The sequence below is a fragment of the Scomber scombrus genome, chromosome 19 (assembly GCF_963691925.1).
Source record: "Scomber scombrus chromosome 19, fScoSco1.1, whole genome shotgun sequence".
NCBI classification, from domain to species: domain Eukaryota; kingdom Metazoa; phylum Chordata; class Actinopteri; order Scombriformes; family Scombridae; genus Scomber; species Scomber scombrus.
Window position 1 is genome coordinate 226,083 of NC_084988.1, and position 14,242 is coordinate 240,324.

At 46.7% G+C, this 14,242-nt stretch overlaps 1 protein-coding gene across 1 annotated transcript; it reads right to left on the reverse strand.

The window, feature by feature from the left end:
• Positions 1 to 1,719: 1,719 nt before the first annotated feature.
• Positions 1,720 to 11,190, reverse strand: atg14 (autophagy related 14). Its single transcript, XM_062439957.1, is given in 13 exon segments — positions 1,720 to 2,562; positions 2,564 to 2,644; positions 3,413 to 3,490; positions 3,492 to 3,588; positions 3,856 to 3,941; positions 4,620 to 4,710; positions 5,427 to 5,544; positions 5,650 to 5,879; positions 6,467 to 6,704; positions 7,387 to 7,468; positions 7,548 to 7,590; positions 9,598 to 9,660; positions 10,642 to 11,190. Coding segments are annotated over 13 exon segments (1,530 nt in total). The 5' UTR covers positions 10,923 to 11,190; the 3' UTR covers positions 1,720 to 2,520.
• Positions 11,191 to 14,242: the final 3,052 nt, after the last annotated feature.

A 14,242-nucleotide genomic window follows, 5' to 3' on the forward strand; every position in this document is an offset into this window, starting at 1 on the left:
TGTCCGTGACTCTGACTGACAGCTGGAGACAAACAGAGCAGCAGAAACACGACAGACTTCATGCTGAACGAAGCGTAGCTCTGCTCCACCAGCTCTGAGCCTCACACACAAACACACTAAACCCTTTAATCTCACTGAGGAAACAAGTCAGCCAGAAACTCTTAACCAGGTTTATATTCTGAGTTTCATCATCAACATACATTTATTACAACTTTATTTGATTCTTAATTGAACTTTAAAAAACAGATTTCATGTTTATAGTTGTGACTTTTTATGACCTTCTAACTCTTCTCATGTTGACATCAGAGAACATTGAAGTCTTCTGGAGCTTTCTTCACATCTGCAGGTCTTCCTCAGGACAGCTGACTGTGATGTCATGTGATCAGCTGATCAGGTGGACGTTTCTTCTTCTTCTGCAGCTTTCGGCAGGATTTCCCTCAACATACCAAACATTACTAACAGGCTAATCTGCTGCTCACTAAACTGTCACAAGCACACTCACGTGCACAGCATTGTGTCCCTGTGTGTGTGTTCAAGTCAGATTTAACCCTTTACATACTGTTCATATTGACTCATAGTTAATCTCTACACTAACTCACATTCAGAGAGCAGTAAAACATGATGCCTTGTAGAGCAGCAGAGATTCAGTCAAACACATTTTCTCTTTTTTAAATAAGAAAAACTTTTATTCACACGAGTCTAAAAGCAGAAAACTGGATTTTATTTTCAAACGTTGTCATGGCAACACAGAAACATCCTCACACCTTCAAACCGCACGAGGAAGCCCGACGAGCAGCTCCTCCAGACTACCGGCCCAGTAGACCGGTTCAGACTGGTTTAAACCGGTTCAGACTGGGTCACACTGGTTTTAAACTGGTTCAGACTGGTTTAAACCGGTTCAGAACTGGTTCATACTGGTTCATACTGGTTCAGACCGGTTCAGACTGTTTAAACCGGTTCAGACTGGTTTAAACCGGTTCAGACTGGTTCATGAGGAGCAGGAAGTGTTCGGCTGTCTCGTTAAAACTCGTCGGAACGTCGCAGCTTTTCATGAAGCTGAATTGAACGTTTTAGTGTCTCAAACGGTCTCAGATCCTCTTCAGCAGGTCTGTAAACAGGGTTCCTTATCGCCATGGTAACCAAACTGGTTCCTTATCACCATGGTAACCAAAGGATGCTTGTTATCGCCTGCAGTCACACAGACGTAAAAAACTAACGCATCAACGTAAAAATAAAACTTTCCCTTTGTAGTGAGAAGAGAGAGAGAGAGAGAGAGAGAGAGAGAGAGACAGAGAGAGAGAGAGAGAGGACAGAGAGAGAGAGACAGAGAGACAGAGAGAGAGAGACAGAGAGAGAGAGAGAGAGACAGAGAGAGAGAGACAGAGAGAACAGAGAGAGAGAGACAGAGAGAGACAGAGAGGGAGAGACAGAGAGAGACAGAGAGAGAGAGAGAGAGACAGAGAGAGAGAGACAGAGAGAGAGACAGAGAGAGACAGAGAGACAGAGAGGGAGAGACAGAGAGAGAGAGAGAGACAGAGAGAGACAGAGAGAGAGAGAGAGAGAGAGAGAGAGAGAGAGAGAGAGAGACAGAGAGAGACAGAGAGAGACAGAGAGAGAGAGACAGAGAGAGAGAGAGAGAGAGACAGAGAGAGACAGAGAGAGAGAGAGAGACAGAGAGAGACAGAGAGAGAGAGAGAGAGAGAGAGACAGAGAAGAGAGAGAGAGAGAGAGAGAGAGACAGAGAGAGAGAGAGAGAGAGAGAGAGAGAGACAGAGAGAGAGAGAGAGAGAGAAAGAGAGAGAGAGAGAGAGAGAGAGAGAGAGAGACAGAGAGACAGAGAGACAGAGAGAGAGAGAGAGACAGAGAGAGAGAGAGAGAGAGAGAGAGAGACAGAGAGAGAGAGAGAGAGACAGACAGGTGAGTGTATTCATGGTCTCAGATCAGCAGGTAAACTTTGGGTAAAGAACTCAAAAAATGAATCAATTTAAAATCTTTAATAAACAAAAAGTTTTTAAAATCATTTAAACGTCTTTTATATTGAATTTGAAGTCATGTGACAGCAGCAGGTTGTTTATACTATAACTATACGAAGCTTTAAAGAAACTGAATATTTTGGGTTTATTCTGTTTGTGCTTCAACGTTCTGTCATCGATGTTTTATTAATTATCTTCAGGTTCGTTAATAATAAAATAAATACAAATCATGATGATCCAACGCTGTGAATTCATTCATAATGATATCTATAACATTTATATAATATCTATATTGGCCTAAAGTTGTTAATTAATAAAACATATGAATTAATAACCTTAACGGCAGCTCGCTGACGTTCTGCTGGTGATGTTTTAAAACGTTTCATCGTTAACGTCTCACGGCTGTTTCCATGGAAACATAAAACAATAGTTAGGTCAGATCATCCAATCAGGTTAAAGTCTGTCTACCTGGCTGACCCCTGACCTCTGACCCCTGACCTCATCCAGTCTAAACCAGCTCAGAGTCTCGCTCCTCCTCTGACCCGGTTCAGCGCTGGCCCGTGTACGCTCGGAACCAGGAAGTAACGGAGGGCGGCGGCCGATGAGATCATCCCTCCTGTATTCGCTGAGGGCTGGGACACCTGCAATGCACTCTGGGAAAGATCCATGGACTGCAGGAGGAAGAAGAGGAAGAGGAAGAGGAGGAAGAATGTGGTTATTGTGGAGTTTCATGTATTTGTCCTTTCTATCAATCAATCGATCAATAAAGTTATCAGAAGTGAGGATGAAGCTTCTGATCATGTTTTTATATTTTATGTAAAACAGGATCAGCTGCTGTGTTTATATATATAAACCAGGTGGGGAGTTCCGGTCCTCTGAAATGAGGCCAACCAGGAAGTAACTTAAAACTGCATTCTATCAAAAGGCCACCAGGGGGCGACCGTTTTGGTGTCAAAAGGACTTCCGTCTCTATACAAGTCAATGGAGAATTCACCAACTTCTCACTTGATTTCTAACCTCAGTAAACGTTTTCAAAATGTGTTTATGGTCTCAATCGCTAGTTTAAAGCCTTCTTCAATGCAGTATGATGTTCATTTGGACATTTTGGCCTCCCTGATTTTATATGTGACGATAAAGCAGGGTATGCATTAGGGCGTGGCTACGTGGGTGATTGACAGGTTGATTGGTTCACAGGTTCAGGAGGGCGCCTCATGCTCCTCCTGATGCCCATATAAGTAGAATCCCTGTTATTATTTTTCCCAGCATGCACCTGAAATTTTCAAGATGGCGCTGCCTCAGGTCCCATACTATCGGCCTCCGAGCAGCAGTCCACAAACCAATGGGTGAGGTCACGGATGTTACGTCCCTTATATATACAGTCTATGATATATACACATATAGGCTCCTTCATTGTTTCGTGTGTACTTCAGGTGTCTTACCTGCGATGGGATATCACAGAATCGAGGACTGGGCACCGTCTCCCAGTCCGTCCCCAGGTCCGTCTCCTCGTCCGTTACCCGCCTCGTCTCCGCTCTCCTCCGCCGGTCCGGCCGCCTCCGGCTCCACGAACTCCATCGACTCCTCCAGGTCAGCGCTCACCTCGAACGGACCCGTCCTGAACCAGAACCAGAGACATGTGATCAGTTTGCTGGTTGTTGACACTCAGCAGCAGTGATGTCATCAGTATGGCGATGCTAACTACACAGAGCTGCTACTAGCTATTATATTCATTATCAATTATTATTTATTCATCACCTCACAGTGATAAATAAATGTATAAATATATAAATAATATATATATATATAATATATAAAGTAGTAATGATTCCAGCTGTAAACATGTCAGCTGACCTGAGAACTGATCTGATTGGCTGTCGCTCACCTGCCCAGGTTGTCGTTGTCGGGGGAAACGAGAAACATGATGTTCCTCAGAGTGTGATGAGGGTGAAGCTTCTCACTGTCCACATGCTGCACACACACACACACACACACACACACACACACACACACACACACACACACACACACACACACACACACAATAATACACACACAGACACAGAGTTATACACACACACACACACACACACACAGACACAGAGTTATACACACACACACACAGTAACACACACACAGTAACACACACACACAGTAATACACACACACACACACACACACACACACACACAGTAATACACACACACACACACACACACAATAATACACACACAGACACACACAATAATACACACACAGACACACACACACAGTAATACACACAGAGGTAATTAGTTTGCAGATATCTGATATAATAAAGTGTGTGTTACTGTGTGTGTGTGTGTGTGTGTGTGTGTTACTGTGTGTGTGTTACTGTGTGTGTGTGTGTGTGTGTGTGTATTACTGTGTGTGTGTTACTGTGTGTGTGTGTGTGTGTGTTACTGTGTGTGTGTGTGTGTGTGTGTTACTGTGTGTGTGTGTGTGTGTGTGTGTGTTACTGTGTGTGTGTGTGTGTGTGTGTGTGTGTTACTGTGTGTGTGTGTGTTATTGTGTGTGTGTGTGTTACTGTGTGTGTGTGTTACTGTGACTCTGTGTGTGTGTGTGTGTGTGTGTGTGTTACTGTGTGTGTGTGTGTGTGTTTGTGTGTACCTGGGAGAAGCACAGATGGAGGATGTTGGTGTTTAGTTTACTCAGCGCTCTGGTGAATCGATATCTGCTCAGATTCTCTCCGCAGAACTCACTGCAACACAAAGAGTTACACATCACATGACATGCTTCCTGTTATAGAGCTTCCTACCTGCTACTTCCTACCTGCTGCTTCCTACCTGCTGCTTCCTGTTATAGAGCTTCCTACCTGCTGCTTCCTACCTGCTGCTTCCTACCTGCTGCTTCCTACCTGCTGCTTCCTGCCTGCTGCTTCCTGCCTGCTGCTTCCTGTTATAGAGCTTCCTACCTGCTGCTTCCTACCCGCTACTTCCTACCTGCTGCTTCCTACCCGCTGCTTCCTACCCGCTGCTTCCTACCCGCTGCTTCCTACCTGCTACTTCCTACCTGCTGCTTCCTACCTGCTGCTTCCTACCTGCTGCTTCCTACCTGCTGCTTCCTGCCTGCTGCTTCCTACCTGCTGCTTCCTACCTGTTGCAGAGCTTCCTACCCGCTGCTTCCTACCCGCTGCTTCCTACCTGTTGCTTCCTACCTGTTGCAGAGCTTTCTACCTGTTGCTTCCTACCTGTTGCAGAGCTTCCTACCTGTTGCTTCCTACCTGTTATAGAGCTTCCTACCTGTTGCAGAGCTTCCTACCCGCTGCTTCCTACCCGCTGCTTCCTACCTGTTATAGAGCTTCCTACCTGTTGCAGAGCTTCCTACCTGTTATAGAGCTTCCTACATGTTGCTTCCTACCTGTTATAGAGCTTCCTACCTGTTGCAGAGCTTCCTACCTGTTGCAGAGCTTCCTACCTGTTGCAGAGCTTCTTGGGCAGGTTGACGTCCAGGATGTGGGACAGGATGGTGACGAGCTGCGTTGCGTAACAAAGCGCTGCGCTGATCGTGTGAGCCGGGTTGATGTGGTCCAACTCTGCAGGACGGGAGGTCAAAGGTCACACACACAACATCATGAGGTCATCAGAGCTGCTCCTCCACCCTAAACTACATGTAGTGAGTGTAAGCCCCGCCCCCTCACCTGGCCCCTGATTGGTGCTCTTCTCCTCCACCCAGGTGTAGTAGGCGGAGCAGTCCCCGTTGCTAGGCAACGTGACGGGCGCTCCCGTGATGCTGATGCTCGTCTCTCCGTTCTGATCGTCCCAGATCCAGCGGCCCGACAGGTAGGTGGTGCGCCGAGCCTCGGCCAGCTCGCTCACCGTGCTGGAGGTCAGCGCGGGGTCGCACTCCGCCACCACGTCCGCGGGGTCTCTGAGGGAAACATGCAGGGGCTGCCATCAGTCCCTTAATAGGTTAAACTTCCTGTTGTCAACCCGGGTCAAATTAACCCCGTCTGACTGTTCCTTCTTTCCTCCCCATTACCTTCCTTCTTTCCTTCCTTCCTTCTTTCCTTCCTTCTTTCCTCTGTCCTTCTTTCCTTCCTTCCTTCATTCCTTCCTTCTGTCCTTCCTCCCTCCTTCTCTCTTTCCTCCCTCCCTCCATCTTTCCTTCCCTCCCTCCTTCTCTCTTCCTTTCCTCCCCATTACCTTCCTTCTTTCCTGTCCTTTTCCTTCCTTCCTCTTTCCTTCTCCCTCCTTCCTTCTTTCCTCCCTCCCTCCCTCCTTCCTTCATTCTTCCTTCCTCCCTCCCTCCTTTCCTTCCTTTCTCCCTCCCTCCCTTCTTTCCTCCCTCCCTCCTTCCTTCATTCTTCCTCCCTCCCCCCTTTCCTTCCCTCCCTCCCTCCCTCCCTCCTTCCTTCATTCTTCCTTCCTCCCTCCCTCCTTTCCTTCCTTCTTCCTCCCTCCTTTCCTTCCTTCCTCCCTCCTTTCTTTCCTTCTTCTTCGGAGGTCAGAGGTCACCTGGTGCCCAGCTTCTCCTCCTGTGTGAGGAAGATGTGTGTAGTGAGCTCCAGGATGTGTTCCCTCCGCAGCGCCGCCAGCTGCTCCAGTCGGACCGCCAGCTCACGGCCGCGCCGCTCCTGCAGGTCGCCAAGACGACGGTTGTGACGCTCGATCTTATCCCGTTTCTCCTGGTGACGGCCGGCACGACGCTGCAGCCGCTGGCTCTCCTCCTGGGAGCGCAGCAGCACCTCCTTATCTGGGGGGGATATTACAGGGGGGAGGAGGGGAAAGTTGGAGAGGGTGTAGGGAGAGGAGTGTGATGAACAGGAGGGAGGAGGAGGACGAGGAAGAGGAGGAAGAAGAAGAGGAGTGTGAGGAAGAGGAGGGAGGAGGAGGACGAGGAAGAGGAGGAGGAGGAAGAAGAAGAGGAGTGTGAGGAATAGGAGGAGGACGAGGAAGAGGAGGAGGAAGAAGAAGAGGAGTGTGAGGAAGAAGAGGGGGAAGAAGAGGGGGAGCAAGAAAGGGGGGAGGAGGACCAGGAAGAGGAAGCGGAGGAGGAGGAAGAAGAGGAGTGAGAGGAAGAGGAGGGAGGAGGAGAAAGCGGAGAAAGGAGGAGGACGAAGAAGAAGAGGAGTGTGGGGAAGAGGAGGAGGAGGAAAAAGGAGAAGGAAAAGGGGAGAGGGAAGAGAGGTGGCAGGAGGGAGGAGGAGGTGAAAGTTGGAGAGGAATGTGAGGAAGAGGAGGGAGGAGGACGAAGAGTAGGAGGAAGAGGGGGAGGAGGTGGACGAAGAGGAGGAAGAGGGGGAGGAAGAGGAGAAAGGAGAAGAAGGAGGGGAGGAAGGGGAGGGAGGAGGAGGACGAGGAAGAGGAATAGGAGGAATGTGAGGAAGTGACTGTGAGGAAGATGAGGAGCATCATGTGAGCAGGAGGACACTCACCACTCTTCACCTCCTCGTTGCCCCAGGCGACCGCCTCCTTCAGCTGCTCGATCTTCATCTTACACGACATGATCTTCCACTTCTGAGGAGGAAGGTCTTCATCAGTCATGTGACTCAGCAGATAAAACACGTCAACTTCCTGTTAGTACTCTGATACTCACCATCTCATCAGCCTGCAGCTTCCTGTCCATGGCCTCGATCACTCTGAGGAGGAGGAAGAGGAGGAGGAGGAGGAAGAGGAGGAGGAATGGCAGGAAGAGGAGGAGGAGGAAGAAGAAGAAGAGGAGGAGGAGAAAGAAGAGGAGGAGGATGAGGAGGAGAGGAGGAGGAGGAAGAGGAGGAGGAGGATGAGGAGGAGAGGAGGAGGAGGAAGAGGATGAGGAAGATGAGGGGGAGGAAGAGGAGGAGGAAGAGGATGAGGAAGATGAGGGGGAGGAGGAGGAGGAAGAGGACAAGGAAGAGGAGGAAGAGTGGAGGAGGAAGAGGACGAGGAAGAGGAATAGGAGGAAGAGGAATAGGAAGAGGAGGAGGAGGAAGGGCAGGAAGAGGAGGAAGAAGAAGAAGGAGGAGGAGAAGAAGAGGAGGAGGATGAGGAGGAGAGGAGGAGGAGGATGAGGAAGATGAGGGGGAGGAGAAGATGAGGGGGAGGAGGAGGAGGAAGAGGACAAGGAAGAGGAGGAAGAGTGGAGGAGGAAGAGGACAAGGAAGAGGAGGAAGAGTGGAGGAGGAAGAGGAATAGGAGGAAGAGGAATAGGAAGAGGAGGAGGAAGAGGAGGAGGAGAAGAGAGAGGAGGAGAAGAGAGAGGAGGAGGAAGATGAGGAAGAAGAGAGGAGGAGGAGGAGGAGGAAGGGCAGGAAGAGGAGGAGGAGGAAGAGGAAGAGGAGGAAGAGGAGGAAGAAGAGAGGAGGAGGAAGAGGAAGAGGAGGAAGAGGAGGAAGAGCTGATTAATACAACGAGGTTCACTGATGTGTGTTTATAACATTTTAACAGGAACAGTGATTCTTCTTCATGGCTTCTGTTAGTGGAGCAAACATCAGTCGGATCAGAGCCTCTCCTGGTTCCTGGTCTGCAGTGATCCGGAACCAGGATCATGGGTTAAGGTCCGTGTGGTCTGATCTACAGACCAGCTCATGAAGAAGTTCATGCTGGTTCTGATAGAAAGCTGTCAGACACACACAGCACCAACATGAGCCGGTGAGCATCAGAACTGGACCACGGAGCGATGGAAGAAGGTCTGCTGGTCTGATGGATTACGTGGACGGCTGATGGTACCAGGGTGCATTATGGGAAGAAGGCAGTGTGATGGGTGATGTTCTGCTGGGAACCCTTTGACCCTTTGACCCTCAGCACTGATGCTCTCTCTCAGCAGGATAATGAGACACAAAGCTCAGACGGCTCCGGATCACAACAACCAGAATGATGTGTTGGATCATCTGTGATGTTGCTCCACAAACACGTCTGATCCATGAGGCTGCACCTCGCTACTAACAGGCCTGAGAGGATCTGCTGCTAATAACACAACAGGTTAACTTCCTGTCCTCCTACCGGGTCAAATTCACCCCGTCTGTTTTGACTGTTCCTTCTTTCCTCCCTCCCTCCCTCCTTTCCTTCCTCCCTTCCTTCTTTCCTCCTTCCCTCCCTCCTTTCCTTCCTCCTTTCTTTCCTCCCTCCCTTCCTTCTTTCCTCCCTCCCTCCTTTCCTCTTTTCCTCCCTTCTTCCTCCCTTCCTTCTTTCCTTCCTTCCTCCCTCCCTCCCTCCCTCCTTTCCTTCCTCCTTTCTTTCCTTCCTCCCTTCCTTCTTTCCTCCTTCCCTCCCTCCCTCCTTTCCTCCCTTCCTTCCTTCCTTCCTTCCTCCCTCCCTCCCTCCTTTCCTTCCTTCTTTCCTCCCTCCCTCCCTCCCTCCTTTCCTTCCTTCCTTCCCTCCTTTTCCTCCCTCCCTCCCTCCTTTCCTTCCTTCCCTCCTTTCCTTCCTTCCTTCCCTCCTTTCCTCCCAATAACACAACAAACCTTCAGACTCAGAGAGGAACAACACAATACTAGGCAGGTGGTCATAATCAGTGTATATATATATATATGTGTGTGTGTGTGTGTGTGCATGTGTGTGTGTGTGTGTGTGTGTGTGTGTGTGTGTGTGTGTGTGTGTGCATGTGTGTGTGCATGTGCATGTGTGTTTGTGTGTGAGTGTGAGTAATGTGATATCAGTGGTGTCACCTCTGCTGCAGCTGCTCCTTTTCCTCTTTCAGCTTCTTCAGTCGCTCCAACTTTTCAATGAATCTGCAGAATGAAACATTAAAAATGTACATTTAGTATTTTTGTTGGTTTTATATTATTTGAAATGACATTAAACAATTTTTTTTTACCAAAAGTAAGACTGAATGCTCCTGAAAATGTCAAATGGTGTAACCACAAAAGAATGATAGATATTACATATTTTATCACCTACAGTGTATTTAAGTGGACTTATACTAATAATGACTTCATTAAACTAAATTAATTATTAATATCACAGGTACTGATATTTTCTCTACAGACTTCAGTTAATTAAAATGAGCTCAGATATTAACAGTGAGCAGATCTTTACACTCTTATTTGTTTGTCTTTTATTTTTGTTTATTTCAATAAACCAGTTTTAAAGTGTTGTTGTTGTTTTTGTCCCTGGAAGCTGCTCAGCGACCCCCGGCGGTCCGCGGGGCCTAGTTTGGTAAACTGAGAGCTATGAAGGTTATTTTAAGCAGGTTAGCTGACAATAACAGACTGAGCTAACAGCTAACAGCTAGCTGCTAATAACAGCTGCTAATGCTAATGCTAATATAGATATTAAATCAGTTATTAAATAATAAATCAAACCACAGCTTTCTGTTTTAAAGCTTCATGTGAATCATTTAATGAGACTTCAGCAGCAGAAGATGATAAAAACATAAATCACTATTTATTTATTTATTTTTTTTACATAAATCACGAATTATTTCAGAAAGCTGAAAATATTAAAATGTGTTTTAATTAATGATCCGATCAGCTGATTGAATCTGTGACTCACGTGGCAGCAGCTTAGCTAGCAGGTAGTTAATAACATGACTTTAATCAGAAGTTAACAGCAGTAAATCAGTTTATTATTATTGTTATTAATATTTAAAGGGAGACATTAACGCAGAGCTGAGTGACAGTTAAACCCAAACACCGGCAGGTCGGTCCTCCGGTCCTCGGGCCCCCGGGATAACCGTAACCCTACCCCCCCCCCCCCCCCCCCCCCCTCACCTCTCCGTGCTCCTCTCCGTGTTCCTGACGTCCAGGTGAGTGAAGTCTCCGGCCTGCACGCAGCGGGCGCAGGTGAGTCTGCGGCGGGAAGTGCTGCAGAGCGGACACCGCTCCACCGCCACGTACAGACCCTCCGCGTCATCTACCGACTCCGCCATCACACCGGGAGGAAGCACCGGGGCCGCGGGGGGCCGGTGAGGCGGCCTGGCCCCGCAGTGAGAGCCGGGGGAGGAGGAGGCTCTGTCCGGGCCAAGAGGGGGGAGTCCGGCGGGGGAAGCCATGGAGCTAAGCTAGCTAAGCTAAGCTAGGCTAGGCTAGGCTAACTATTAAAGCCAGAGAGAACCTTGTTATTCCTCCATGTTCGTCTGACGGCGGGTAAACTCTGCTTCAGACCGACCACATCTAACCCTTCAGAGGAGAGTCTCCATCTTCATCTCCATCTTCATCTTAATGTTTTTCTTCTTAATGTTATTCTTCTTCTTCTTCTTCTTCTTCTTCTTCTTCTTCAGTCTGATGTTTATGTTTTGCTGAGCAGACGGTGAGTCGCCACTTCCGGTTTCCTCTGACCACGTGACGCTTTGTTTATGTAATGACGTAACGCTGCACCGCAACACCACGCGACTCTCCCGCAAATTACTTTAACTGTGCTGAAAGTAGTTGGATCATTTATTGTCATTTAATTTAAAATGTGTGTTTTTTTAATCCATTTAATTTTAATCCCGTCTATTTATGTATTTGTTTATATTTATGTGAATATACCTTATATACAGTCTGTGTGTATATACCAGTCAAAAGTTTGGACACACGTTCTCATTCACATCATTGAGAAAGTGTGATGAGGAGGAGGAGGAAGAGCAAATTACATCCTACTTTGTGGAAAACATAAAATAGTTCCTAGCACAAACTAAAGGTCGGAGGTTTTTTTGTTGTTGTTGTTGCCCACTTCTTCTTTTTTATTACTTGTATTTCATTAAAGTATGTACGTATGTTTGATTTCTTTATTTATTTTTTGTAAAATTTTCAATAAAATGTGGGAAAATGAGTGTTTTGTGTTTATGTGATGGAGAAATCATTGCAATAAAGTATTAAAACGTTTCAACATTTCTTCCCTGATCTCTGGTTTTATTAGATCTGTGACTCGACTCAGAAGAGAGAAAGCTTTCAGTATACTGGAGATGTATGAAACTGGTGACTAAAGCCAAAGATGTGATGATGATGATGATGATTATGATGATAAAGATACATTTATTCAGCTTATCAAGAGTCAGACTGTTACTTTATCCTCTGTGTTAATGACTCGGAGGCCGTTCACGTTACAATCTGATCAAACAAGAATGTAAACACGCACGTATCTGTCTGCAAAAATAACGTTGAAATCAATTATTTTAGATTCAGATTCAGAAACTTTGTTGTCTGTCGTGACCATAGACTGTAAATAAGAAATGGACGTAACATCCGTGACGTCACCCATTGGTTTGTGGACTGCTGCTCGGAGGCCAATAGTATCGGATCTGAGCAGCGCCATCTTGAACATTACAGGTGCATGCTGGGAAAAATAAAAACAGGGATTCTACTTTTTATGGGCATCAGGAGGAGCATGAGGCGCCCTCCTGAACCTGTGAACCAATCAACCTGTCAATCACCACGTAGCCACGCCCTAATGCATACCCTGCTTTATCGTCACATATAAAATCAGGGAGGCCAAAATGTCCCAAATGAACATCATACTGCATTGAAGAAGGCTTTAAACTTCCTGTTGTCCTTGAGAAGGAAGGGAGGGAGGAAGGAAGGAAGGGAGGAAGAAGGAAGGAAGGAAGGAAGGAAGGAAGGAAGGGAGGAAGAAGGAAGGAAGGAAGGAAGGAAGGAGGGAAGGAGGGCGGGAGGGAGGAAAGACAGATGGAAGGAAGGAGGGAGGGACGATAGAAGGGAGGGAGGAAGGAAGGACGGAGGAAAGAAGGAAGGAAGGTAGGACGGAAGGAGGGAAAAAGGAAGGAGGGAGGGAGGGAGAAAGGAAAAGAGGAAGGAAGGAAAGAAGGACAGAGGAAAGAAGGAAGGGAAGAAGGTAGGAAGGAAGAAGGGAAGGAACGAAGGAAGGAAGGGAGGAAGGAAAGAAGGAGGGAGGGAGGAAGGAAGGACAGAAGGAAAGAAGGAAGGGAGGAAAGAGAGAAGGAGTGAGGAAGGAAGGAAGGGAGGAGGGAGTAAGGAAGGGAGGAGGGAGAAAGGAAAAGAGGAAGGAAGGAAAGAAGGAACATTCAATACAGACGAGGTCAATTTAAACTAGCGATTGAGACCATAAACACATTTTGAAAACGTTTACTGAGGTTAGAAATCAAGTGAGAAGTTGGTGAATTCTCCATTGACTTGTATAGAGACGGAAGTCCTTTTGACACCAAAACGGTCGCCCCCTGGTGGCCTTTTGATAGAATGCAGTTTTAAGTTACTTCCTGGTTGGCCTCATTTCAGAGGACCGGAGCTCCCCGCCTGGTAGTGACAGAAAATTGTCTTAGACGTGGCTCAGCATTTAAAACTAAAACATAAAATACATCCTCCTAAAAACAGAATAAAAAATATAGCTTATAGCACTTAGCATTAATAGGCCGTCTACTTTTGAATAGGTGTAAGATTTAGCCTAGATGGTGCAACGTCTAATTTTAGCCACTGAATCAAAAAAAAAAAAAATCCTGTTTCACAATCAGCCTTATTATTCTAGAAATTCATGTTCGTGTCTTTAAACTAAAACTAGAGGTGAGAAAAGATCAAACTTGATTTCAGAAATGCTTCCAACAGGTTGTTTTATGCTGAAAAATGATCAAAATGATGATGATGATGATGATGATTATTATGTTTAAATACATCCTCTTATTGATTGTTGTCTGTCTCTCTGTTAGAGCTGCAGATTTGATTTACACCATGGCAGACATTAATATTGGGTCCATTAATATTAACGGGGCACGTAGTGACGTAAAGAGAGCTTCTGTTTTTAAACTGTTTGAGTTAAAAAACTCAGTGACTCTCAATGAGGGGGGTTGGAAGAGGGAGTGGCCAGGAGAAGTCTTCCTCAGCCACGGTCCAGCAGTGCTGGGGGGGGGAATCCTCTTCTCCAGAGCTTTTAGTCCTCGCTCTGTGGAGGTGAAATAAAAGTAATAGAAAAGAAATGGGCAACAACCATAGACTGTACTGTCCCAGCATGCACCTGAAATTGTCAAGATTTCAAGCAGTCCACAAACCAATGGGTGACATCACGGATGTTACGTCCATTTCTTACATACAGTTTATGGATGTTATGTATAAATCAAAACAGAATAAATTCAGACTACATTGAAAATATTGTAGGAATGCATGTTGAAATATACTCGATCGATTTAAACTACAAATAAAAACTTAAGACTCAGGAGATATAAGTAAATGTTCTGTACTTATATAGAACCTTTCTAGTCTTTACGACCACTCAAAGCGCTTTACACTACAACTCATTCACACACATTCATACACTGATGGCAGCAGCTACCACGCAGGGTGCCAACCTGCACATCAGAGGAAGCTAATCATTCGTACACATTCATACACCGTTGGCATAGCAACAGGAGCAATTAGTGTCTTG